The sequence below is a fragment of the Brassica napus genome, chromosome A9, assembly GCF_020379485.1.
Source record: "Brassica napus cultivar Da-Ae chromosome A9, Da-Ae, whole genome shotgun sequence".
Lineage (NCBI taxonomy): Eukaryota > Viridiplantae > Streptophyta > Magnoliopsida > Brassicales > Brassicaceae > Brassica > Brassica napus.
In genome coordinates, this window is record NC_063442.1 from 27,677,921 (window position 1) to 27,704,277 (window position 26,357).

The following is a 26,357-nucleotide window of genomic DNA, read 5'->3' on the forward strand; positions in this document are numbered from 1 at the left end:
CAGATCTTGCAAAAGAAGTCAAGACAAGTTGTCTTGTTGAGGAAATATATGTAGATCCAAGGTAGAATGCAACCAGCGGGTTATGTCGAAATAGCCCACTAGTGGGCGGGTTTGGACATATAAATACAAACAGCAAACCGCAGCGGGCCAAGCACACGGATCCAAGTAAAATTGAATCCGCTGCGGGTTGCGCTATTTGGACACGGGTCGGACCACTTAACATTTCTAAAACAAAGAATTTTTGATGGAATATAAAAATTATGAATAACTTGAGACACATGTTCTCTTAAATATTTTGTTATCTATAACAAAATATTTTAAGCCATTTAAAATACAAATAAAGAAAAAAAAAACAGAAAAAAAAACAAGCATGAACAAGACATTTAAATAAAATCGCATTTCATATTTGTACAACATAAATTAGGTTTTATGTTTCTTTTAGCAACTTTGGAATCTAACTATTACATCAAACAAAAAAAAGTGAATCTTGCAATCAAATATTTAAAAACTTAAACTTTCACTTGCTTTGTATCAGCTGATATAGGTTTATGGATGATTTTTGGCTTTTATATTTCAATTCATTATATAGTAATGAATTGGTTATTCTCAACTTTGTTATTTTTTGAACACATATGTTGGATGATAATTAAAAATAAACATATTATATGTAAATAATTCAATTGATAAGAGTGTTATAAAATACATTTGTTTATACTTTCTCTTTTTTTTTTTAGAATTCTCTTACATTTCTTTTTTAAATAATTATTTTTTCAATTTAATGCACTAGTGTATATCATTTACAAAAAAAAATTCTTTTATAAGTCACATTCATTCTAAAATGACATTTATATAATAAAACCACATAACATATTATAAAATAATATTCATAGCATGGAAACTAGATATTATATTTTGAACCCGCGGGTTGGCCTGCAAAACCGCTTATCTAGACGGGGCAGGCTTGGACATATATATACAGACTCAGCTTGCAGCGGGCCAACCCGTGCAGTCTGCATAAAAATTGAATCCGCTATGGATTAGTCTACTTGGACGCGGGTTGACCCGTCTGACATCTCTATGTGTAGTCATTTTATTAATAACAATATATTATATAATTACTAATGGTATATAATGTAATTTGTGTAGTAAGTGTTGGTTTATCAAAATTGAAAGCTAAGGAAGCATGTGATGATGACACTACTTGTAAATAAATTACTAGACAAAATTAGTTTTAAAAACTGCTTCTCTTTAAATAAAAAGTTGATTTGCACAAATCAAATGCTAAGGAGCTCCTGCCCGGAAAAAAAAATCTGTGATACTCCTGCCCGAAAATTTAATTAAATAACAATTTATTTAAATTCGAAAATTAGCAAAAGAAACTTGCATAATTACAAGCCAATCAAGGGCATTTCATGGACTATCAAGACCCGGCCCATAAAATTCAGATCTCTTTCTCCATAAGTTCCGAAAAAAATAGCAAGACTTGGTGTAACTGTACAACTTAATAAAACTTCAACTAATATAGATTCTATCAGTTACAAAGTAATCTAAGTTGAACTAAGTCGCATTTTTAGTAACTGTAAAACTTAGTAAAAGTTCAACTAATTATGATTGTATTTTTTACATTTGTAATATGTTCTTTTTTGGATACAATGTTGTTATTGATATATTTATTGAAGTAAAAATAAAATAAAAAGATTAGTTTATAGAGAAATACAAAAGACATTACATAATGTGAAATGTCTTTTACATAAACTTAGTAAAAATGGATAAAAATAACATGTCATAACTCATAAGCACACAACTAATCTCCAATTAGCCAGTCACGAGCAGTCAGATGGATTTCATTGCAGAAGTCCCAAGATACACATTGCCAGAAACAACGATCACATTTACGTTGTATTCTTGATCCATCTATGGGGACTACAAACACTGGTTTTATTATTCTGGAGCACCAACAATCATATACCATCAAAATTATACTAAGTTATACCTAGTTATACAGTTATGCTACTAAAGTTATACTAAGTTATACTTTGTTACACAGTTTTGTCTGTTGATATATTGCATGTTTACATGTTTTTAGCCTTCATATCTTGTACATTTTGATCATATAGATTAGGAATTAAGAATCTTTAGAGTCTATGTTGCATGCATTGTCCTTATTAGATGTTGGAGAGTGCTATGGAGTGATTGGAGATGTTTGGGAGCATTGTGATTCAAAAAAGAAGTAGAAAAGGATCATTGGGCGAGTAGAGGAGCTGTAGCGACCTACTGGAGCGAGGTCATGCACCCGCTCTGGATGAGTAAAGTGTAGAGCGACCCACGGGAGCGAGGTATGACACTCGCTCTGTACTAGAGCGACCTCTCGCACCGGGGTAGTGCACCCGCTCCGAGCTCAACATGTCGTCGACAACTTTCCAGATGTGGAGCGACGTCTCGCAACGGGGTGACTAACCCGCTCCATATGTGGAGCGACCTGGTGCAGCGAGGTCATGACTCGCGCGCGATTTGAAGACGTGGAGGTGATCTTTGGAGCGACCTACGGGAGCGAGGTCATGCACCCGCTCCGAGCATTCTTTATCTTAGTCGAATTTTAATGTTTTAAAAGGGCTTTTTAGACTTTTTAATGGAAACCATTAGGTTTTCCAAAGACATATAAATACTCTTGTAATCTTAAAGTTAGGGTCTTATCTTGTTTTCTATCTAATCAAAAGCCATTTTTGGGTGAAAGATCTAATCTTGATCATAATTTCTTATCTTTGCTTGATTATCTTGCTCTCTAATCATGTTTAACCTTGAATCATCCATGGTTTTGGGGTTATTCATGTCTATTAGTGAGTAGACTAATATTGGATTCATGGGCTAGGGTGATTAAGGGTGATTAGAGAAGATCTAGGGTGTTTAGTGTTAGATCCACATGTTTCCTTGCTTGTTGAGGGTTCTCAATGCTATTTTAGTCTTGATCATACTAAAATAGATCTCTAGGCATTTCCTGTCCACAAGGTGTATGATGAAATGCCTAAACCAACTCTTTAATGCTTTTAGCTTGCTTTACCTAAGGGATTAGTTGCTAAAGGAGTTAAGATTGCTATTAGACTTGTTCTCCATGTTTGCTTTAGTAACATTCAACCTAAGGGATTAGATGCTTGAGTTGCTTTAGCAAAAGAACATTCATCTAGGGATAGAGCTTGTTTAGCTTAGTGTCTAGGCATAAGGAAATTGTTTGATTGATAGCTTGCCACCCTTAGATTGGATCTACATCACCCAAGATCAAATGCCTAGCCCCATGAGTCCTCTTGCTTCATATTAAGAAAAGAAAGATCATTACTTTATTGCATTAGCTTATTAGTTCTTAGTTCATACCATCTTTAAAACCGGATTGCACTTAGCTTAAGCATGAACTTGCATTCCCTTTGCCTTAGAATCACCTAGGATTGGTTCGATAATCTTTTATACTATAACATTTGATTAGGAGCCTTGAAAACTCCTAACATCAAATTGGCGCCGTTGCCAAGTTCTAGGTTGGTTGTGACATTGGGATTTAGTCACTTGCTTGAGACTACGTCATTTTTCTTTTGTTTTGTTACTGGTTCTCCTTCTTCCTCTCCATTTTGCATTTCAGGTGTATGAACTTGAGGAGTAGAGGTTCATCAAGCCTAGTTCCAAGAGTTGAAGACATTAGAGCACTTGAGAGGGAAATAGCAAGAAAGAGAAGAGAAGAAGAACAACAGGCTCACTTTCAAAGATTGGGGTTTGAAATGGAGCACAATCAGAATCAGCCTCATGATGGAGTAGCCCAAGGAGCTGCAAACCTTAGGCCACAACATCCACAGCGCCAAGCTAGAGCCATTGGAGCCTATGATCAACCTCACATTCATGGTCATAGGTTGGGAATCAGAGCACCAGCTGTGGAGAACAACAACTTTGAGATCAAGTCAGGGCTACTCAACACAATAGAGAACAACAAGTATAATGGCCTTGCTGCTGAAGATCCATTTGATCACTTGGACAAGTTTGATAAGTATTGTGGCTTATCCAAGACCAATGGTGTTTCTGAAGATGCATTGAAGCTCAAGTTGTTCCCTTTTTCTTTGGGAGACAAAGCACATCAGTGGGAGAAGGCTCTTCCAAGTGACTTTATCACAACTTGGAATGAGTGCAAGAGGGTATTCCTAGAGAAGTTTTTCTCTATCTCAAGGACTGCCAAGATCAGGAATGAGATCTCTAGCTTTCAACAGAAGAACCTAGAGGGCTTTAGTGAAACTTGGGAGAGGTTCAAGGGCTATTGGTCTCAATGCCCACATCATGGCTTCACCAAGGAGAGTTTGCTTAGCACCTTCTATAGAGGAGCTCTACCACAGTGCAGAAACATGCTTGCTACTGCTAGCAATGGTTTCTTTTTGGGAAGAACTGAAGAAGAGACAGAGGAACTGGTAGAGAACATGGCCAAGAGTGACTCAGTCTACAGTGAAGAGCATGATAGGGTCAACAGAAGTAATGATCAACAGACAAAGAAAGAGATCAAGTCCTTACAAGACAAGATTGATTTGCTTCTTTCCAAACAAGCTAAACAGGAGCAGATGAACTTTGTGGGTGGTCCTAGTCAAGAGGTTCCTCCTAAGGTCAATGAGGTTGATGGTTTAGAAGGTCAAGAGGAGCTGTGCTTCATCAATGCTAATGGCACATGGTACAGGAAAGAGCCCAATTTTCAGTACCAAAACAACTATCAGCAAAGGCCTTACTACAAAAATCAGCAAGGAGGTTACCAAGCCAAGCAAAACTATCCTCAAACCAACCAGTCTCTCCAGACTCAAGGAAGCTCTTCTCAAGCTCAAGCTTCAGATTCAAGTGTGGATTCTATGTTCAAGCAACTCTTGGAATTTCAGGCCAGAAATGAGAAGACCATGATTTATGAGTTCAAAAACATCCATGCAAAGATTGATGGAACTATTCTGACCTCAACAACAAGTACATGCAACTTGCCTCTCATCTCAAGGCTTTGGAGAGTCAAGTTGCTTCTATGCCTTCATCCTCTAAGCAGCCAATGGGGTCTCTACCAGGAAAACCAGAAAAGAACCCCAAGGAGTCTTGCAATGTTGTCTTCTCCACTACTTCTCCAGAGATTGAACTGAATGATCATGAAAAAGAAGAGGATGAGATTGAAAGACTGGTATATGGAACTGAGTTTGGGGAAGTTGAGAGATTTGTTGTAGCCACAGCTGAGGCACAGATTGTGAAGGATGCTGCCACAAAGGTTGAAGCAACGAATCTGCAAAGAGCTGAGCACAAGGCTGAAAAAAAAGTTGAGAAGAGAGTTGACAACAAGCTGAAAGAGGTTAAGCTAGAAGAAGCAACTAAGGTTGAGCTATCACCCTATGATCAACTCCCTTTCCCCCAAAGAGTTCTCACCAAAGCTCAGAAGAAGGTGCTCTCTAAGTTTAGAAAAGATCTTAGTGATGTTGGGGTCAGGCTTCCAGAAATCTCGGGTATGCGTGAAGCTCATGTCCAGATGATGCTCATCAACGACATTCTAGACCACCAAGCTGAAGTGGCCGAGCTTCTGAACATCTCCATTCTGAAGATCGATCCACCAATCCCTCCAAAGTCCCTCCCAAAGCTTGAGTCTCTAGGAATGTTCACATTGCCTTGCTACCTTGGTAAGCTCTTTTTGGATGATGCTCTTGTTGATTCTGGTGCAAGTGTGAATGTGATATCCATGGAGATGATGAAGAGTCTAGGGATTGAGAGCATGGAGCCAAACACATCTTCCCTACAGTTTGGAGATTCCTCTTCTACAACTCCTATTGGTCTCATCAAGGACTTCCCTTTGGAGATTGGAGCATGCACAATTCCTATAGACCTCACTGTTCTGAAGATGGCAACTGAGAAGAGAGTCCCATTGATCCTTGGCACTCCATTCCTTACAATAGTGGGAGCTTGCATAGACTTTGCCAACAAGAAGGTCACACTCTTAAATGTGAACAAAGCTGTTTCCTATCTACTACAATCCCCAAAGATGAATACTGAGTATTGTGGAACAATCACTTATGGGGCATCCTCCATTGAGAAGACCAAGGCCGAAGGGGTTGGTATTGAGAAAGAAGATCTTGCTGGAGAGTCCTCTAAAGAGCTGTGTGATGAGCACTTGGAAAGTGCTAAAAAGAAGGAGGTGAGTAGAGCTACAAAGGTTGCTCATGACAAGAAAAAGATTGTGAAAGAACCTCATCATCCACCTCTTGATAAGACTCTTCACACTCTCACTCTCCACCCAATGAAGCTTAAGGATGGGGTCATTGAGTACAAAATCAAGTGCAAGGGGAGGTCTAAGCCATTCTCAAGTGCAAGGGCCATCATCACTCCTCAGCTCCAAAATGATCCAATCAAGCTTCAAGAGCTTCTTTCTCAAGTCCTCACCATCACTCTTGAAGGTGGGAAAGATCCTCCTCACTAGCCAATTGGAAGGAAAGTCAAGCTAGAGACTTAAAACAAGCTCACTTGGGAGGAAGTCCCATGGTATCCTTTGTATATATCTTTTTCTTGCTTTAGTGTGTTTGAATAAGCTTAGGGACAAGTTTGGGAGAATTCTCAAAAATTCCCAAAGGTCATATCGAAAATTTCAAGGTGACAACAAGTCCTCCCTCCTCATTTCCCTTCTCTTATGACAGCCAACTTCAAGTAAGTGCATTCCATCCTTGTAAATATTTAGTTTTCATGTTTATCCCTTTCCCTTATATCTCTTCTTTGAGCTTATTCTCACACAAGAGACTATGTGAAGTAAGTTTGGGGGAGAGTCTACTATCTCACAATGTGTTTTGTTTTGTCTACTTGTCATTAAGTCTCATGCATTGCATTGTGAATAATTATTTGCATAGAAAATCCACAAAAACTGAAAAAATTCGAAAATCACAAAATAAGCATTTAGGTGCATCATTGCATCTTTAGGATTGAGTCTAGAAATATTTAGATTGCATTCACGCATTGGGAGAAACCTTGTAAATAACACATGTCTAGAACTCAATTTGACGTCCTAGCTAACATATCAAGTAGCTTAAGCATTTTTTGAAAAAGCTTGCATGCTTCGAGCCTTGAAAACTCTTCTTGAAAATTGTTTGCTTGCTTGATATTGGCATTGTTCTCAAGATCAGCTCCAATCTAAACTTGGCTTGAACGAACTTAATCTCTCTTGCATATGGGCACTTGCATACTTAATCATAGATCTCATACACATTTGGGTTATCATATTCCTTTATATACCAATCTTTGTTAACCCAAATGGCACTCCATACCCTACAACCCTAACCATTCTTTGAGACCAAACATTGAATTGCATGAGTGAGGCCTCTTTTAATAGCTTGTCATGTGCAAAATCTTGAGAGTATTGGAGGCGACATAGGTTTATTCTCATCTCTTGCTAGCATAATGAGCTAGCATTTAGGGACGGTGAGAGGGGTTTGTGTAACCTAAATTTCAATATCTTGGGTTTGAGGAGTGAGAAAGATGAGAGAGATGAATAAAAGAGTGTTAATAGAAAAGAAAACTCTAGGGACAAAAGAAAAAAAAAGGGAAAGTATGAAGCTTTAGATTATGTACAAAAGAACCTTCCCCATTATAAAAAAAAAAGAAAAGAATCAAAGAGAAAGTGTGGAAGAAAATGAGAAAGAGTTAGAGCTAAGTGTTGTAAAGAAAATGAATTAAAGTCCCTAGTTAGTTGAGTCAAAAGAAGAAGAGAGTTGTTCATTGGGTGAGTGATGAGAGTGGGTTTTATTTTGGTTTGAGATGATGATAAAAGGGTAGAACTTGTAATCACTTAGGAAAAGGGTAGAATGATGAGAATTAATCTATGTATGCATGAGTTGCTTCTAATCTTAGATCATGTGCCCATTTGTGAGAATTCACCTTGTGTGTGTGTGTGAATCAATGTGAGAGCTGGTTGAAGGAACTTGTTAGTTGATGAGTATTGCAACTTGAGTAGAGACATAAGAGTATGGATAGGCCTAGAGAAGCTAGAGTATAATAAGGCAGTTGCTCATGCTATTTGCTATGTTTTCTTTGGGATGTCATATTGAAGGCTAGAAAGTGTTTCTTTTGGTTATAATCTCCCAATTTAAAATATCTCCTTCTTGTGTTTTGGAAAGTTTACTTGAGGACAAGTAAAGGACTAGTGTGGGGGAGTTGATATCTTGCATGTTTACATATTTTTAGCCTTCATATCTTGTACATTTTGATCATATAGATTAGGAATTAAGCATCTTTAGAGTCTATGTTGCATGCATTGTCCTTATTAGATGTTGGAGAGTGCTATGGAGTGATTGGAGATGTTTGGGAGCATTGTGATTCAAAAAAGAAGTAAAAAAAGATCATTGGGCGAGTAGAGGAGCTGGAGCGACCTACTGGAGCGAGGTCATGCACCCGCTCTGGATGAGTAAAGTGTAGAGCGACCCACGGGAGCGAGGTATGACACTCGCTCTGTACTAGAGCGACCTCTCGCATCGGGGTAGTGCACCCGCTCCAAGCTCAACATGTCGTCGACAACTTTGCAGATGTGGAGCGACGTCTCGCAACGGGGTGACTAACCCGCTCCATATGTGGAGCGACCTGGTGCAGCGAGGTCATGACCCCGCGCGCGATTTGAAGACGTGGAGGTGATCTTTGGAGCGACCTACGGGAGCGAGGTCATGCACCCGCTCCGAGCATTCTTTATCTTAGTCGAATTTTAATGTTTTAAAAGGGCTTTTTAGACTTTTTAATGGAAACCATTAGGTTTTCCAAAGACATATAAATACTCTTGTAATCCTAAAGTTAGGATCTTATCTTGTTTTTTATCTAATCAAAAGCCATTTTTGGGTGAAAGATCTAATCTTGATCATAATTTCTTATCTTTGCTTGATTATCTTGCTCTCTAATCATGTTTAACCTTGAATCATCCATGGTTTTGGGGTTATTCATGTCTATTAGTGAGTAGACTAATCTTGGATTCATGGGCTAGGGTGATTAAGGATGATTAGAGAAGATCTAGGGTGTTTAGTGTTAGATCCACATGTTTCCTTGCTTGTTGAGGGTTCTCAATGCTATTTTAGTCTTGATCATACTAAAATAGATCTCTAGGCATTTCCTGCCCACAAGGTGTATGATGAAATGCCTAAACCAACTCTTCAATGCTTTTAGCTTGCTTTACCTAAGGGATTAGTTGCTAAAGGAGTTAAGATTGCTATTAGACTTGTTCTCCATGTTTGCTTTAGTAACATTCAACCTAAGGGATTAGATGCTTGAGTTGCTTTAGCAAAAGAACATTCATCTAGGGATAGAGCTTGTTTAGCTTAGTGTCTAGGCATAAGGAAATTGTTTGATTGATAGCTTGCCACCCTTAGATTGGATCTACATCACCCAAGATCAAATGCCTAGCCCCATGAGTCCTCTTGCTTCATATTAAGAAAAGAAATATCATTACTTTATTGCATTAGCTTATTAGTTCTTAGTTCATACCATCTTTAAAACCGGATTGCACTTAGCTTAAGCATGAACTTGCATTCCCTTTGCCTTAGAATCACCTAGGATTGGTTCGATAATCTTTTATACTATAACATTTGATAGGAGCCTTGAAAACTCCTAACATCATCTGTAACTAAGCTTTACAGTTTTACCGTCTAATCTAACCAAGTCTTACCAAGTTTTGCAGTTCTAGTTGTTTCTCCTCTTCAATTCAAAATAATAATCAGCTTTGATTCCCGACATTCTATCATTTCTTTATGATTATTATACCAGTTGTTGATTATCCCATTCTCTAATAGGAGGATTCCCCTAATAGACTCTACACTGATTACCGATTAGTTCATTGTAAACACAAATATGAAATCATCTATCTATCTAATATCACAACTACAAATCTTGTATGGTGGATTCAAAACATGAGGTTTTACAATATTTAAGATACATACCAAGAGAACGCTGAATATACCTGAAGTTGAATTGAGTTGGAAATCAATAGCTCAATGATCCAAGCGAGGAAAGTACAAGTTTATTTGAACTCAATTCAATCGAGAATTCTCCGATTCTCTCGATGAAAGCGAGGAGACATAGTGATTTGAACTCAATTAAATCGTGATTTCTCCAATTCTCTCGATCAAAGCGAGTAAACCCGATGGAGTGATTATTTAATCTAGAATCCTCTGAATCTCTCGATGAAAGTGAGTAAACCCGACGGAGTGAAATCTATTCAATCAAGATTGATTTCTCTGATTCTCTCGATGAAAGCGATGAAACCCGGCGGAGTGATTTGAACTCAATTCAATCGATTAGATTTCTCCCGATTCTCTCGATGAAAACGAAGAAACTCGACGGAGGAGGGAGAGAGACGAAGAAGGGGAATGAACGGACCCCATAACTCGATTAATTTTGAGGAATATTTTGAGTGCGTGGTGAAGATGAAGGATGAGAGGGACACTTTCGACATTAACCATTGATATGAATAGTATGAGAATAGATAAGAGTATGAATTTTGCCCATTAATGAAAATATGACATAATGAATTTTTGCATCATTAAGGTGTTGATTGTTTGTAGTTTCTACATTAGTTTTTGGTTTTTGTTTTTCAAAATCTACTTTTTTGTCCAATCAAGATTTCTAAAAAAGTGATTCCCTACAATTTAGGAAAACTAAAACTTATATTATTGCCAATCAAGATTTTAACAAAGGAGATTTCCTAGAAAATAGGGAAACTAGATTTTAGATGTTTAACTAACTTTTCAATGAAAAACCAAAATCCTTGTTTTGTTGGCTTTTGAAGATATGCACGAGTATTACTTTTTTGTAAATATATAAATACAATATATTAACACTACTTAGATGTATATGTTTGTTAAACTCTACACTCTTTTCTTACGAATTTTATTGTATTATTTTTATATTAAAAAATTTAATCAGTAGGAAAATATTTCTTTTTTACAAAAATTCAATAATTAAAAAACAATTTAATATATTTTTCAAATAACAGACATAATATTCTAATACATTTTAATAATAAAATATAAACTTTTACATAGTTTATTTATGATTTATTTTATTGCTATAAAATTCATAAAACTGAAAAATAATTCAAACAAAAAATCAAAATCAAATTAAACATAAATATAAAATAAAAATCTAAAAACTAATAACTAAAAGTAAAACTCTGAAAACCATTTTGTGTTGATTCTTTTTAGATTTTCTCAATCATAGTATTTTGATATATTTTAATGATAATTTTAAAATTTTATTGATATTTTCTACATTTTAATATAAATTTCAATAATTTTATTAGTATTTTTTTGTATTGTCTTAAAATAAATCATCTCATTTTATAAAAACAAAACAGTAATTTTGAAAAATAAATTTTAACCTAAAATACACAAATCAAAAACTAAAAACCAAAAACTAAAAACGAAAATCAAAATCAAAATCTAAAAACTAAAACTAAAAACTAAAATCAAAAACTAAAATCTAAAAGCCAGAAACTAAAACTAAAAACTAGTGAAACAATCATCACCTAACAAGAACATGACAGAATGAATTTTGCCTTATTAAGAGCATTTGAGATTGTTCTTCGATTTGCATTATTAGGACTAGGATTAGGAGTAAGACTTTTTTTTTTTTTATTCAACTGAGTAAGACTTTTCCAATTCACTGCGTGTGATTTGTTTTTTTTTTTATCGCAGTGATCCGTGTGCGATAGTAAAAAGTGAAAAGTAAATTGGGTTTGGTTATATTTGAAAAAAGATAACAGAGCCCAACTAGCTTAATGAAGCCCTATAACAAAGAAGGCTTCTTCTAGTACTTTCCACAAGGCTCTCGTTCCCTTCTCATTGGTGTGGTATATTTATTTATACTTCTCAATCTGCAACCTCTCTGAGCAGATTGTAACGTTTCGTTTGCTTGGAAAGACTGCTCAAACATTATTTACCGATGGCGGAAGAAGTTGTGCTAGATTTGGAAGAACTCAGACAACTCCAGAACATCGCCAAGAGACCTCGTGTTCTCAATCTCATCAGTTCCGAGATTTGCAATTTGGAGAAGGTACCAAATCCTTTTTCGCTACAATCGTGTGTTTTTTTAAGGGTTATGTTATCTCCTCTGTCTTTGGACAAACCTGAAATGTAACAGTACTCGGTATTAGTGGAGTTCCGACAAGAACCATTACTATCTCTTTCCTTGTGTGTGTGTGTCAGTTTCTGGAGACTAGTCTGAAGGTTTTTGTGTCTTATGTTGAAATCTTATTAATAAAAAAAACACAAAGCAATCTCTTTTATATTTTTTTTTTTTTTTGTAGCTGAGAGAGTCGGCAAGCGTTTCAAGTGCAAAGCCAGAGGTCGAACCGGCGGTTCCCGTACCTGTATCTTCTTCGGTTAAACCGGTTTCTCCTGCAGTGAACTACGTAACTCTCGGAACGTTCAGCTGGGATCAAGACAGTGAAAAAGTCAAGGTGAAGCTGTGATTTTTGATTCGATTTCGTGACTGTCATATACTTTTCTCTGGTTCTGTAGTGAGTTTTCTTGTTGCTGCCTTTAATTTTCTTTCTAGGTTTACATATCTTTGGAAGGTGTTGATGAAGACAAGGTTGAAGCTGAGTTCAAGCCAATGTCTTTGGATGTCAAAATCAATGGTGTCCAAGGGAAGAACTACCGATGCGCAATCCCGAAGTTGCACAAAGAGATCGTCCCCGAGAAGTGCAAAGTGCTTGTAAAGCCTAAGAGGATAGTTGTCACTATGTTCAAGTCTTCGAGAGGAAACTGGATGGACATACACTACAAAGAAGACAAGGTAAAGAAACCTCTTCAGCTTCAATAACATCATATGGTGAAAGTAGTGGTAATGATCATTTGTTTTTTTTTTTGTGTTCAGATTAAACCAAGTCTCGAGAAAGAGAAAGACCCAATGGCTGGAATCATGGACATGATGAAGGTTAGCCTCTTTCCTAATTAGTGAGGTTGAGATATCTTCTCATTGGTTTTTGCTTATGGTTTGTTTCTTTTTTTTTTTTGGGTGAAATATTTGTGCAGAACATGTACGAGGGAGGAGATGAAGAGATGAAGAAGACAATAGCCAAAGCTTGGACAGATGCTAGGTCAGGCAAAGCTGGAGATTCTTTAAAAGGTCTGTAATGAAGCTCTTGTGAGACCAGTTGTGGGATTCACTTGTTCTTGTCTTTTGCCGTCATGCACGCGTGAATCTAGGTTCCAGTGATCATGTGTCAAAACCGAAACATCTATTTTTTTTTCGAGTTTGGTCGCATGTTTGGGTTTTACTGTTTTGGATGTGAACTGTTTTCTGGAGGATTTGAGGTGTTTTCGAACTGGATCTATTTGGTTATGCACTCGTGCAAATGATTCAAACCTGTTCTTGATTTCTTCTCAAACCTAGACTAAGAATAGTATCGTCCAACTTCTTAAATGATGTGAGAGGATAGTTATAGACTGACGCAAACCAACATCTCCAAATTGACCGATTCTGCATATTTTTCAGATTTAAAATTACAGGAAGACGTATTTGGATAGTTGATACTAAAAATGTACCTTGATCTACAAGCGTTGACGAAAAGATAATAAACGTATATGTCTCGAAAAGCTATTTAAGGGACTACGTTAGAGAAACGGCTATCTGAAGAAATGACTATTTCCTCGCCTCCTGCCTAGTACAGTCCACAAGGTGTTTTGGCTGTGCTAGTCTTATGTGGCACGAGTACATCTTTGGTATGATGCATGAATGTATCCAAAGACGCTTGCACGTGAAGCCTTATAGCAGAGTCGCTATACAGAGAGGCTGAGAGTGTTAAGAGAAAGGTTAGAGATGAATTATAACTTATGATTCATAAGGTTGTCAAATTGAGTGTAGAGCTAGAGATGATAGCACTGTAGACGTAGACTTGGTTTTTGCTAGTTCCCTAAGATAGGAGACGAGAGAGTATGCATCGAGTGCTAATGAAGGGCACTGATGCTTGGATACTAGTTTTTTTTTCTATTTGTAAGCTCCATTTGAATCTAGTCGATTCCGAGTCACTGACTCGACCAGACGTAGTTCCCATATTAACGATAACGAGAGTTAACTGGTTAAGTTTACATTTATTTTTCTCACTTAGCTCATTGACCATTTTCATCTTCTGTTTTGTTGCTCCGTTTCTGAGCTAAACTCTCTTTTTTCCCATTTCTATTGGTGGTTGTTTCTTCTCTGTGAAAAGTCGACGTCTTCGGGGACAAGGAGACTCAAACAGCCTTGGATTGGTAACTGGATTAGAAATGACGCATTGTTTTGGTTTGGTAACTGGTCTGCTTTGGGAAGAACATATAATACCACGGGATCAAAAAGGGTTTTTATTGATATGGGATCTCTTCTAATGCAACTCTAGCTTTGATTGTGAGCATGATGCGTATAAGAAGGAACTACAGAGTTAAACATAAATAAGATAGAAGAGGAAATAACAACAAACATACATAATTTGATCACTAATCCAGATGAAGTTGATTCCAATCAAGAGCAACACGAAGACTAATTGGAGAAGGTAAGCCAATGTTTTAGTGGGGGTATGTTTCGTTACGCAACCCTAACATAAAGCTTGTTCACATGATTAGCAGTTCTTAACAGGTTATGGACTGGTGGGTGATCTTATTAAGCTATGGGCTGGAGGACAAAGATTGTATGATAATCTAGAAGATACCTTTTTTCTTGTGCCCATTTACATAGGAGATATGGAGTAAAATGAGTTGGACGCTGTTAGAGAATAAGTTCTCCACTAATTAGGTTAGTCTCGCTAATCTTGTCTACATTCCCTGATTCAATTGCATCAATGATTTTCTCGTCATGCTTAGTTTTTAGGCTACAGTTTATCATGTTTGGATAGGACAAAAAACACAGCTCAGTAAAACAATCGACATCATTAGCCTGACTTAGAGGTTTGATGATATATTTTACAATTGATTAAAAAGAGAACCATATATACTTGTCTCATTCTTCTTGCCAAAAGAACACAATGTACAATATTTTATTCAGTTTTGTGTTACCAAAAGAAAAGAAAAAATCAATAAAATTCCCCTTAGAGATTTACGTGGACGTAGAGGGCAAAACTGTTCATCAATATTACAATCGACAGCCAAAAATGAAATCAAGTTAACAAGAAGAAAACTTTCGAAGCAGATAAAAAAAATCAAAATGGTAATAAGTAATCAACTCTTCGATTTCTAAACAGACATCTGTGACAATGATCTTTTAACATCATCCGTGTATCCCAAAGAAGGTGGTCGAACCGGTCTAGGACTCTCGTCAGCACTACCACCACCAACATCACTAGCCGAGCTCTGCTGAACCAAAACCGGATAAACATCCGTAGAAACCGAAAGCCTGGAAGGCGAAGATGGAGACAAAGGAGAAGAAGAGTTCACAGGGAACTCAGAAGCAGCGAACGAAGCCATGGATAGCGTTCTAGTGATCGAAGGATTCACCTCAGCCACTTCTTCAATACCTTCATCTATATAAACAACATCTTGCATCGTTAACTGATGATACTCAACGATCTCTCTCAAGAACCTGTTCTCTCTCGCGTAGATAGAGTTCTCATGTGCCAATCTTGCTTTCTCCGCAAGCAACGTCTCAAGCTGAAGCCTGATTAGGTCATCATCGGCAGGATTGTTGGTTCCCTTCTCCCGGTTATCTCTTAACCGTTTGTTTTCCTCTTCCAGCTGCGAGCACCGTTGCTTAGCGAAAGCTTGGTCGGCTTTAACCGTTTTGAGTTCGCGTAAGAGGAGCTTGGCTTTGGCCGCTGTAGCCATGGCTACGTCACGTGAGGCTTTGAGCTGAGACTCGTGTGGGTTAGGTTGCGTTAATGGCTGCCATGGACTGTTTGAACCAGAGGATTGATTGTGATTCTCTGGTATATCCATTAGGTCTGATCCTTTACGTCTAATTTGAGAAGCCACCATCGTACGGCCTTCCTCGAACGCTTTCTCGAAGCTGTCTCCGATCTGATTCAGAGACGTTGTGATCTTGTCTATGCTTTTGCGTATGGTTGGATTGCTATTATTATTACTCGAGGGCTCCGAAACGACGACGTTTTGCTGCTCCTGCTCTTCTTCGTCCTCGAGGATTGATTTGGCTTTCTGAGCTAGGATTCCCCAGAAACCGCGGCTATCGTTCTTGTTTGCATCTTCGTAAGCCGTGAATCCTCGCACCTGAAAATTTACGGATTTAGGTTTTTATTTTGTTTCTTGCGGAAAAAGTTATTGAGAGAGAGAATGTGACCTCAGAATTGGAATTAGGGTTGAGAGAAGAGGAAGCGCGGATTGCTTGAGCGGCAAGGGAGGAATAAGAAGAGAAAGATTGAGATGATCTGAAGGAGGATTTGCCATTGGAGTGACCTTTGAGATCACCGTAATCGAGATCAGGTGTCTGATGATAGATATCGTCGTTGAATGTGGAAGCTCTTGTGACCCCTTGTCTTCTCCGATACGCCATTTCTCATTCCTTTGTTCGGTTCTTCTTTCTCTGTCTTTATTCTAGTTCTTTCTTTTTTTCTTTTGTTATTAAGAAAATTGTATATCGCATTTACAATCTTTTATCCTCTGGTTTTACGTAATTCACGTTCTTAATAAGTCTGTGCCACAATTTCTAATGTATAAAGAAAATATATTGTGTCATCACATGCGGTTCAATTGTTAATTTTCATTATTTTGTGAAATAATTTTCTAAATAAATTTGTAACAGTTAGCTTTTATGTGCAATCAAATGTTGTTAAATAAAAGTCGATTATTCCAAATTTTATTTTAACAGTAACATATAGGCTCATAACTGAAACCAAACTAAATTTCATAAATAACCGAACGGATTCTATATTTCTAGAATAAAAAAACTGAAACCGAACCGAATACCGAATGAGTAAACGAATTTCAAAATACAAATTATATTCCTAAAAGTATTAATTATATTTAATTGATAAATAACCAAATAGCCTAAAAATATTATATATAAACCGGATTATCCAAAAGATTAATTATCAAAATAATTGTTATCTGAAATATTAAAAATTATCCAAATTAACCGATATATTTATGCAAAAGAAAAGCTAATAACCTATGTCCTCATGCAATGAAACAAAACAAAAAAGAAAGAAATGGGTATTCTCTCTTTATCACTCATACATATATAAATTTGCATTTTAAGAGGAAAAAAAATCAATATTATCAAATTTTAGGAACTGAAATAGAAAAGGAGAGAATATCCATTTCTTTCTTTTTGTAATTATGACTTTTTACCATACAAAGGATCATCTTAACTGGTTTCATTCATTAGACATATGTGTGAGAAGAGGTTGTTTCTCAAAGAGACCAAGCCTATAATCACCAAGCTTAGACTTGTAAGCAGAAGATTTGTATTGAGACCAAGTGAATTCTTTGTAAAGCCAATCGTCTTGCTTAGGGACTAGACACGAAAGTGGCGCTATCTTCTCGCTCAATGGCGGTCCTCCAAAATATATCATCGAGACTCTCGATCTCCTTGTATCAGCTAAGACTCTGTGTTTAACACTCTTGAACCTTCCGTTTGTCATAACCTGCATCACCCGCGGGTAACTTTATAATATGAGTTCTTGTGTGGGAATCAGACTTTGAAAATGTCGTAGGTCCGACATAAAGTTAGGATGATAGAATATGCATTTGTATACATTTTTTTTTTGAAATGGCACTTTTTGTCAATTTTGAAATGGCATGTAGGAATATACTGCATACATGCCTATCATGTAAAATAGTAATTGTCACGTGAGGCTAAGTGTACACATAGATTTTCTAGACGTACACTCAAAAAAATGATCGATTTTAAAAATATTCCCTAAAAAAATTAGAAAGAGAGAGAAGAGATGAGAAGACATGGCATGTGAGAATTTTTGTCTACCGTTCACACCAATCTCAATCACTACATTGATATTCCTATTTAGGGAAAAAAATTATAACTTATACAAGAAAAAACAGTTAATATAATACAAATATTTGTATCTTAAGTTGAAACTGTAAATACTTTTGAGTTTTTTTTTTTAGGTGTAAATGTTAAGAAAATACTTTTGAGTTTAGACCACCAGTAAACTGCACGAATGACTCAAACACAGCCATCAACTCTTAAAAATACTTAAATATTCCTGGTATTACCATAGTAATTTAAAGTTTCAAAAATACAAATAGGAATTTCTCTTTTTTATATATTAGAAAGAAAAAAATAGTAAAAATTGTACCTGAAGAGCATCTCCAACATTAATGAAAAAAGAGGAGTGATCAGGAGGGACAGCGACCCAACTTCCATCTTTCATACATATTTGAAGACCCGCCGTGTCATTGGACCTTAGCACTGAGATTATTTGTGGGTCTGTGTGTTCCCCAAACCCTACTTTCACCATGTTCTCCGCCTCTTCCTCCGCCGTCGGATAATGGTTCAGTCTCAAGCAAGAGTCACTCTTCTCATCTCTCACCATCTTACTCAGTGTGTCCCTTGGCTCTATCCCTAATCCTTCCGTCACCATCTCCAAAACCTTGCACGACACTTCCTTCAACTCGTGCATGTACTCGTCCACCGCCTCTCTGTTTTTGTTTCACTCAAAACGGTCAGATTATGGGGAAAATAGTGTAAAACAGAGTCCCCTGTTTCTACTTTGAGTGTGTAAAAAGGAAGTAATGTAATGTCTTTGAAAACTTCATATTATTTGATAGTTTGTATATTAATGAAATTTCTGAGATTATTTTTTTACCGAAAAATCTGTGGGGTTTGACCGAAAACGTCAGATGTATTTGGGGTGGAGAGCTGAGGGTTAGCATTGAGGAGGATATACTCAATCCACCCAACGTCACCGTTTGGTCCAATCCGTTTACTACCATATCCGTACGGTTCAGGTGGACCGGCCTGGTTCTTAAGAGACTGGGGCAAGGCGAAAAAGCGGATAGCCTCCTGCTCTAACCGGGTCATGAGGTCATCTCGGACTCCGTGGTTTACAACCTTGAAAAAACCAAACTCCTCACAAGCTTTCACGATTAGGGTTTTGGCTTCTGGGTCGGTTAGGTCCACGACGGGGATTGGTTGGGAAGTGAAGACCGGAACCGGGGTGTACGTTGGGATTACGGATATGTGGTTGTCTAAGGCGACTGGCTGTGATAAAACCACCATGTTTGGTTTATTATGGTTGAAGATCGGAGCAAAGGTTGAAGGAGTTTAAAAAAAAAGGTTGAATGGGTTTGTTATGGTTTAGGAACTATCATGGAAGCTATATTTGCTTGGCATTTATAGGGAGTGGCTGAAAAGGCATTTCATTATGTCTATAATATAATATTTTATTTAAATGTTACTGTTATTACGAATTTTTGTTCCTGCATATTACTATGTGACTGTTTAGTCAAGTTTTAGTTTTGCATGTCCGGTCTATTCTTCTATGACACATGAAAAAAAAAACCGTGCGCTTTGTTTTGTTTTTATCTTCTAACTAGTATTATGTGTGCTACGCACAGATCAATTCATTATATTAGAAATTATTTGATCATCATCATAATTTTAATTTTCAATCATAGTGAATATTATTTAAAATATTATATAAACAGTAACATATCATTTTAGAGGTACATGCATTGGAATAAAGTGGTTGAAAGTATGAAAGAAAAACTTTATATCAATATTTGATGATTACGTACAGAATAAAAAATACTTAATTTAGTTTTGTGTAACTTTAGATTGACATTTTATGTTGATTTACCTGAAATATTTTTTAAAGCACACATGTAAACAAAATTAATTCACATTACTTATTTTCCACATGTTGATTTACCTGATAATTTTCTTTTTGAATTTATAAGGTTGAAATTTACAGCTTAAGTTTGCATTTTATAAATTAAAAAATTGTATAGCAATAATTAAATAAAGTAAATTTACCTTTGGATAAAAAAAAATAATCTCCTTGATACGTTCAGCAATAACTCAATTGCAGTTGTGAATACTGGAAAATAATTGATTCAACCAATGAAACATTAGTCAACAAATCAGAAAAAATAGCAAAGAATGGAAAACGTTAAAACCTTTTTTGTCATGTCAAAAGCTTGTGCTTCTTTGATTCACAAATCACAACTGCAATTGAGTTATTGCTGAACGTATGTTCCATTCTATTTCTCTAAACCGTGACCTCCAAGCCCTGTAAATCAAAAGATCGAGAAAGTTTCTAAGTTACTTATGTTGTAGTGATCTAAAATCAAATCTCTTCAAAGTTATCGTACCAATATCAATTGCATCCCGTAATTCCTCTATGTCAATCTGAATCTTGTTGATAATAAGCTTTTAAGTATTAATCTAGATGAATAATTTTAAAAATAAATTGGTGCAGAAAAAAAAATATGAAGAAACCCAAGGAAAATTTAAGAGAGATGAAAAGATCTTTCATTCTTTTGTTTGCGTGAGAAGATAGAAAAATTGAGGAAAAAAGAAACAGAGTAAATTATATAAAAGAGGAAATCAAATTAATATCTTCAAATCTACCTCTTGTTCTGCACCAGAAAGATTTGATATTACCATAGATAGGTCTCCTTGTGTCTCCATGAGCTCAGCAAGGAAAGCTTGAGAAGGTTGTGGCTGATCTTGTGCCTTCGCCTCCTTATGAACTGATCGCTCCAACTCTTTCTCTTTTATCTCACCTTCTTCTTTTTCCTCCGTTTGAAACACCCTGCGAGCCTCCGTACGAGATACCCTCGGGCCTCTCGCACGTTCATCTTGGTGGTGAGACCTCGTCATCTCCCTTCTGGAATTCCTGTAACGAGCACTTTCCTCCTCTCCACGGTGGCCGCTCCTTTGATTCTTATTACCATAAACTTTATGCTCCCTATCCGCAGCCCTGACCCACTTTGTCTCCGCTTCCTCATACATTTTCCCTTTTCCTTTTCCTTGGTACTCACGCTTCTCCCGTCCCCTATCTTGTTGTCCTCCGTTACCATTAATCACCACCCCTTTGTAACTTCTAGCCCGATCCTCCAAACCACCTTCAGGATCATCCCTTATCTCCACCACCTTGTCAGTATTGTTTGAGGTCAGCGGGCACTTCTAAAATAATCCGCGCCTTGCGCAGAATATGATTATTAGTTTCATATTTTTAATAAGAAGATATTAATTTGTTTTTTTTTTGAGCAACAAGAAGATATTAATCTATATAATCTAGATATCGGTTCGGTTTTAGGTTGTTTTTTAATCTCATAAAATATAACTATTATTTTAAATCAATATTTATTTGGTTTGTTCGGTTAAAATGTTTGATGTTTTTGTTTTTTTCCTGTGATAATCAAAAAAATTATTATTATTATTTGTTTGTTTTCGTGTTATGAATCTTAAATAGTCGTGACGTCGAACCAATGGTTTCATATTACAGTTTCTAAACGGATAATAGTTTAAAAAAAAATTATTAAGACAAATCATTTTACTACAATTTGGTCGATAGTGAAAGAAGCATTAAGAAAAATAATATTTGAACTTCCAAAAAAATTAGATATATCAGTTGTGGTAAATACTTAGTTATAAGGTGCTCACGTCAATGTGCACATGTATGTGTATGTAAAAGTATATAAAGATGGTTGATAAATATATAAAGATACCGTTAATTAATATTAAATGACATTTTTTTCAAAATAATACATGAAAAATAAAATTCTTAAAATGAAATTATTTAAAAACAAAACTATTGTAAAATTTATATAAACTATAATATATAACTTATATATAATTCTTTAAATATATGTGTATATATATATGCATATAACGGATAATATTGGATATCCATTCTTATAAATATTGATATTTGTGATTTGTTTTTTTTACGGATATTGCATTTTAGTATTTGATTTCCTTCGTAGAGTAATGGATTTCTGGATTTTTCGGTTCAAATCAAAACGGATAACAAATCGAATCAAAATTTATGAACAGTTTGCCACCTCTATTCGTAAACAGTAAAAATAACGTAAAGAAGAACTATGCATGTGAGTTTTATATCAAAAAAACGTAAATTATATAGTGTGAACATATTTATGTAAAGTTTGACTGTGAATCTTTCTACATGTGACATGTGTCCATTTTAGTGTGAACGCATTTATTACAATGCTTCTAGATATGACATGTGTCCAGTTTAGTGTGAACGCATTTATTACAATGCTTCTCCTTTAATATATGATAGATTATTGATAAAAGAGTTCAACAGCTTCACGATTTAAAAATGTAGTGTAACGTCATAGTTTGTGTAAGAAAAAGCTGTAGTTTTTTTATCGAAGATATAATAACTTTTTACTAGATAGAAAACATTTCTAGAGCATTTTGACCAAAATAACATAAAAATTGATTTGAAATATAAACGCATATTTTATATTCAATCAAATGCAAACTAACCTAAATGGGTGATAAAATTAGGGTTGACTGCCTATTCCCCTCTGTAAACACAATGACCATATCTATTCCTCCTATACTACCTATCTTATGAGGTGACCACCCATAAATAAGAATTCTCTTCATATGGCCCCGTTCTTTTTAACTTTGTCCAGATCTCCTTTTGTAATCTGATTCCGAAATCAAGATGAAACCTTAAGAAATTATGTTTTGTGAACAGAGATTGCCCATTAAAATAGGACCGACCCGACATTAAAAACCGATTGACTCGATTGATATATTGAGAGAGAGAGGAGAGAGAGAGATGAATAACAAAGAAGAAGAGAAACGAGAGAGAGAGAGAGAGAGAGAGAGAGAGAGAGAGAGAGAGAGAGAGAGAGAGAGAGAGAGAGAGAGAGAGAGAGAGAGAGAGAGAGAGAGAGGCGAGCAGAGGGAGTGATGATGAAATGAGCGATGCTAAGATCTGCCAAAAAGTATGATTGTTATATATGTTGTCGTTTTGAAGCCTGTTTTAAAATTTCGCGTTTTTTTTCAATGCAATAACCATATTCAAGCATAACCAAGCATAAAGAACATGATCATTTTCGAGCATAAACAAGTCAAACTCATGTTTTAAACTCAGCATCATAAAACCACATAAAGAACATGCATGACCATTTTTGAACATAATACTAACGTTTCAACACTCAAAACATCACATAAGAGTCTTACATAAGGCTAAAGAGAATTTCATTACATAAGATAACCAAACCACATAAAGAACATAAAACCATATCCTATCATAGCTTTTAATCATTTCTTCATTCATTTAATTCTCATCACTTCTTCTTCCATCTTGTCAAGCCTTATTTCTTGAAACTCAAAGCACTCCATCATACTCTTTCGCAGATATTTAACATTGTTCACGGGTTCATCATCACATAAAGAACATGCATGACCATTTTTGAACATAATACTAACGTTTCAACTCTCAAAACATCACATAAGAGTCTTACATAAGTCTAAAGAGGATTTCATTACATAAGATAACCAAACCACATAAAGAACATAAAACAATATTCTATCATAGCTTTTAATCATTTCTTCATTCAATTAATTCTCATCACTTCTTCTTCCATCTTTTCAAGCCTTATTTCTTGAAACTCAAAGCACTTCATCATACTCTTTCGCATATATTTAACATCGTTCACAGGTTCATCATCACATAAAGAACATGCATGACCATTTTTGAACATAATACTAACGATTCAACACTCAAAACATCACATAAGAGTCTTACATAAGTCTAAAAAGAATTTCATTACATAAGATAACCAAACCACATAAAGAACATAAAACCATATCCTATCATAGCTTTTAATCATTTCTTCATTCATTTAATTCTCATCACTTCTTCTTCCATCTTTTCAAGCCTTATTTCTTAAAACTCAAAGCACTTCATCATACTCTTTCGCAGATATTTAACATCGTTCACAGGTTCCACATAAAAAAAAAAAAAAAAAAATAAATATATAAATAAAATAAATAAATAAATAAATAAAAATGTAAAATTGTTTTTAATGTTTTCAAATTATACTTTTTCAAATTCGAACTTTTTTATAAATTTATTTTTTGAATTTTGTTTTTTATTTTTTTCAAATTTCTTTTTGAAAAACGAAAATTATGTTTGAAACTATTTTTTAAAAATTTTATATATTTTTTAAGTATTTATTTATATATTTATTAGAATCCTAAATTTCGCATTCCAAAAACTCTACCCAACCCATCAACTCTAAACCCTAAGTCTAGATTAGTTAACCCTAAGGGTATAATTATCTTTTACCCTTCATTAAAAGTGAGGGTAAAAGTGGTTAGTGTAAACATGAAAAGTGGTACTATAAATGTGCTATTTGTGGCAATTTCCCGTTTTTATTAAACTAATCATAAATTGATTATTAATGTTCTTCATTGTTTACTTAAATAAAAATAACAGAATTACCAAATGTGACTAAAGTATATATTCTCCATCATTTTTAAAATTTCAACATATTAAAATAAATTAAACAACCACATTAACTATATAGTATTAATTTAGATTTTTCTGTATATGTTATATTTTGAACTTTTAAAACGAATATAAATGACTAAAGTTGTCAAAAATCTCACAATGAATTTTTCATGGTTTAAATTTTTTGTTATAACAAGATATAAATGATTACACAATTATATAATAAGAAGTCTCATTTAATAAATATTAATATATTATTTATTAGTCTATTCTCCATCATTTTTAAAATTTTTAACATATTAAAATAAATTAAACAACCACATTAACTATATAGTATTAATTTAGATTTTTCTGTATATGTTATATTTTGAATTTTTAACACGAATATAAATGACTAAAGTTGTCAAAAATCTCACAATGAATTTTTCATGGTTTAAATTTTTTTGTTATAATAAAATATAAATGATTACACAATTATATAATAAGAAGTCTCATTTAATAAATATTAATATTGTTTAAAATAAATTATGTACCATATAAAAATACATATGTATTTTAATTTCAAACTTTGCTTTGATTTTTCGTTTCATAAAAATTTTGAACAAATATTGACAACTTAATATTTAGTTTTAAAACTTTTCATAATGTTTTTAAAATTATAAATGACTAAAACTATTAAACATCCCACAAAAAAAAATTTGTTATCGGTGATTCAAAATTTTTGTTACAGAAAATAAAAATGATCAAAAAACAATATGAGTATAAAATATTATTTAACAGATTTCAATATTAAAAATGTACTATATCTCTATGTTAATATCATTAAAAATTAATTTTATATCATATAAAATAGAAAAAAGTGTTTGTTTGAATCAATAAAATTTATTTATGTGTTTGCACCAATTTTACCATATACGTAATATTTCCTGAGTTTTTAATCATGTATATATATGTATTATTTAATAATGTGTAAAAGAACATATACTCCCTCCGTTTCTAAATAGATGATGTTTTAGGAAGTTTCTGATGTTTCAAAATAGATGATGTTTTCGTATACCAATGTACTTTTATGCTTTATCAAAAACTGTGTAACCAATGATATTTTGTAGTCTATTTTATGATTGGTTGAATAACTTTTATATTATATTTTAATAATATTTTTAAGATAAAAAATAAGTTTCTTAATAGTTGTGCAAAACCTTAAAACTTCATGTATTTTGAAACAGAGGGAGTAATATGTAAAACTAATTTCTATAATATTTATTCCGCGCAAGGCGCGGATCTTAACCTAGTTTGATATTATGTAATTAAGTTATCATTGATTTTGGCAACACAAATCACGAATGAGACGATAAAAGTTATTTATTTTTCTATCTAAAAGCTAAGATCTCGAGATTTTGGATAGAAATTGCAAAATTTAGATGAGTAACATAGATTTTGAATGGTGACGGACCGCACCGCCTCGCATCGCTGTCAATACTAACAAAAATCTGTATGTATATATGTATCTATAAATTTTTGTTACTATTAAAATTGCATCACAAATATTCCGCAGTTATTCTACACGTTACCATTCGGACCCATAATTGCTGACCCAAAAGCTTCTTTACCTTCGGAATCTCGAGATCTTAGCTAACATAATTGCTGTCCAAAGGCAAATAATCTGAAAAAATATCAAAAAGAAACTAACAGTAGAGAGACGTCTGGATGAAAATGATTGCATCTCTCTTCAAAACTGACCAATATATCCTCCATACGCAGGTTAATTATGAGACTATATAGGGAAGTCGTAGGAGGAAGGATGGTGAGGTTGAAGAATAAAGCCTACCCTTCAAAGAGGTCCAAGGCCAGCTATTTTACACATTCATTTTCTTTTATTTTTATCATAAACACACAAATATGAATAATACATAAGTAAAAACTTCCTTATCCTTTACTCAATTCCAAATTGTTGCACCCATCTGTTGCA

At 34.7% G+C, this 26,357-nt stretch overlaps 3 protein-coding genes and 1 non-coding gene across 4 annotated transcripts; 1 reads left to right on the forward strand and 3 right to left on the reverse strand.

The window, feature by feature from the left end:
• Positions 1-4,208: 4,208 nt before the first annotated feature.
• Positions 4,209-4,315, reverse strand: LOC125578677. Its single transcript, XR_007316760.1, has one exon. It is a non-coding gene; the product is annotated as a small nucleolar RNA R71 (small nucleolar RNA).
• Positions 4,316-11,810: 7,495 nt separating this feature from the next.
• LOC106367366 (calcyclin-binding protein) lies at positions 11,811-13,381 on the forward strand. Its single transcript, XM_013807129.3, has 5 exons — positions 11,811-12,051; positions 12,305-12,457; positions 12,556-12,795; positions 12,877-12,936; positions 13,035-13,381. Exons 1-5 carry the CDS (start codon positions 11,941-11,943, stop codon positions 13,134-13,136), a joined length of 666 nt encoding a protein of 221 aa, XP_013662583.1. The 5' UTR covers positions 11,811-11,940; the 3' UTR covers positions 13,137-13,381.
• On the reverse strand, positions 13,283-16,977 carry LOC106364682. The gene is made up of 2 exons (XM_022692652.2): positions 16,264-16,977; positions 13,283-16,193 (listed from the first exon to the last, which is right to left on the reverse strand). The coding sequence occupies exons 1-2, from the start codon at positions 16,474-16,476 to the stop codon at positions 15,207-15,209; spliced, it is 1,200 nt and encodes a 399-aa protein (XP_022548373.1). The 5' UTR covers positions 16,477-16,977; the 3' UTR covers positions 13,283-15,206.
• A 322-nt stretch (positions 16,978-17,299) lies between these two features.
• LOC106364683 (gibberellin 2-beta-dioxygenase 2-like) lies at positions 17,300-19,164 on the reverse strand. Its single transcript, NM_001315580.1, is given in 3 exon segments — positions 17,300-17,569; positions 18,242-18,584; positions 18,752-19,164. Coding segments are annotated over 3 exon segments (1,026 nt in total).
• Between the last annotated feature and the right edge of the window lie 7,193 nt (positions 19,165-26,357).

Bases quoted from the DNA above. Each gene is read 5' to 3' on its own strand.
- LOC106367366 (XM_013807129.3), top strand. From the start codon at position 11,941: ATGGCGGAAGAAGTTGTGCTAGATTTGGAAGAACTCAGACAACTCCAG. The intron at 12,052-12,304 runs GTACCAAATCCT...TTTTTTTTGTAG, and splicing joins AGATTTGCAATTTGGAGAAG to CTGAGAGAGTCGGCAAGCGT. The intron at 12,937-13,034 runs GTTAGCCTCTTT...ATATTTGTGCAG, and splicing joins GAATCATGGACATGATGAAG to AACATGTACGAGGGAGGAGA.
- LOC106364682 (XM_022692652.2), bottom strand. From the start codon at position 16,476: ATGGCGTATCGGAGAAGACAAGGGGTCACAAGAGCTTCCACATTCAAC. The intron at 16,194-16,263 runs GTCACATTCTCT...GTAAATTTTCAG, and splicing joins ACCCTAATTCCAATTCTGAG to GTGCGAGGATTCACGGCTTA.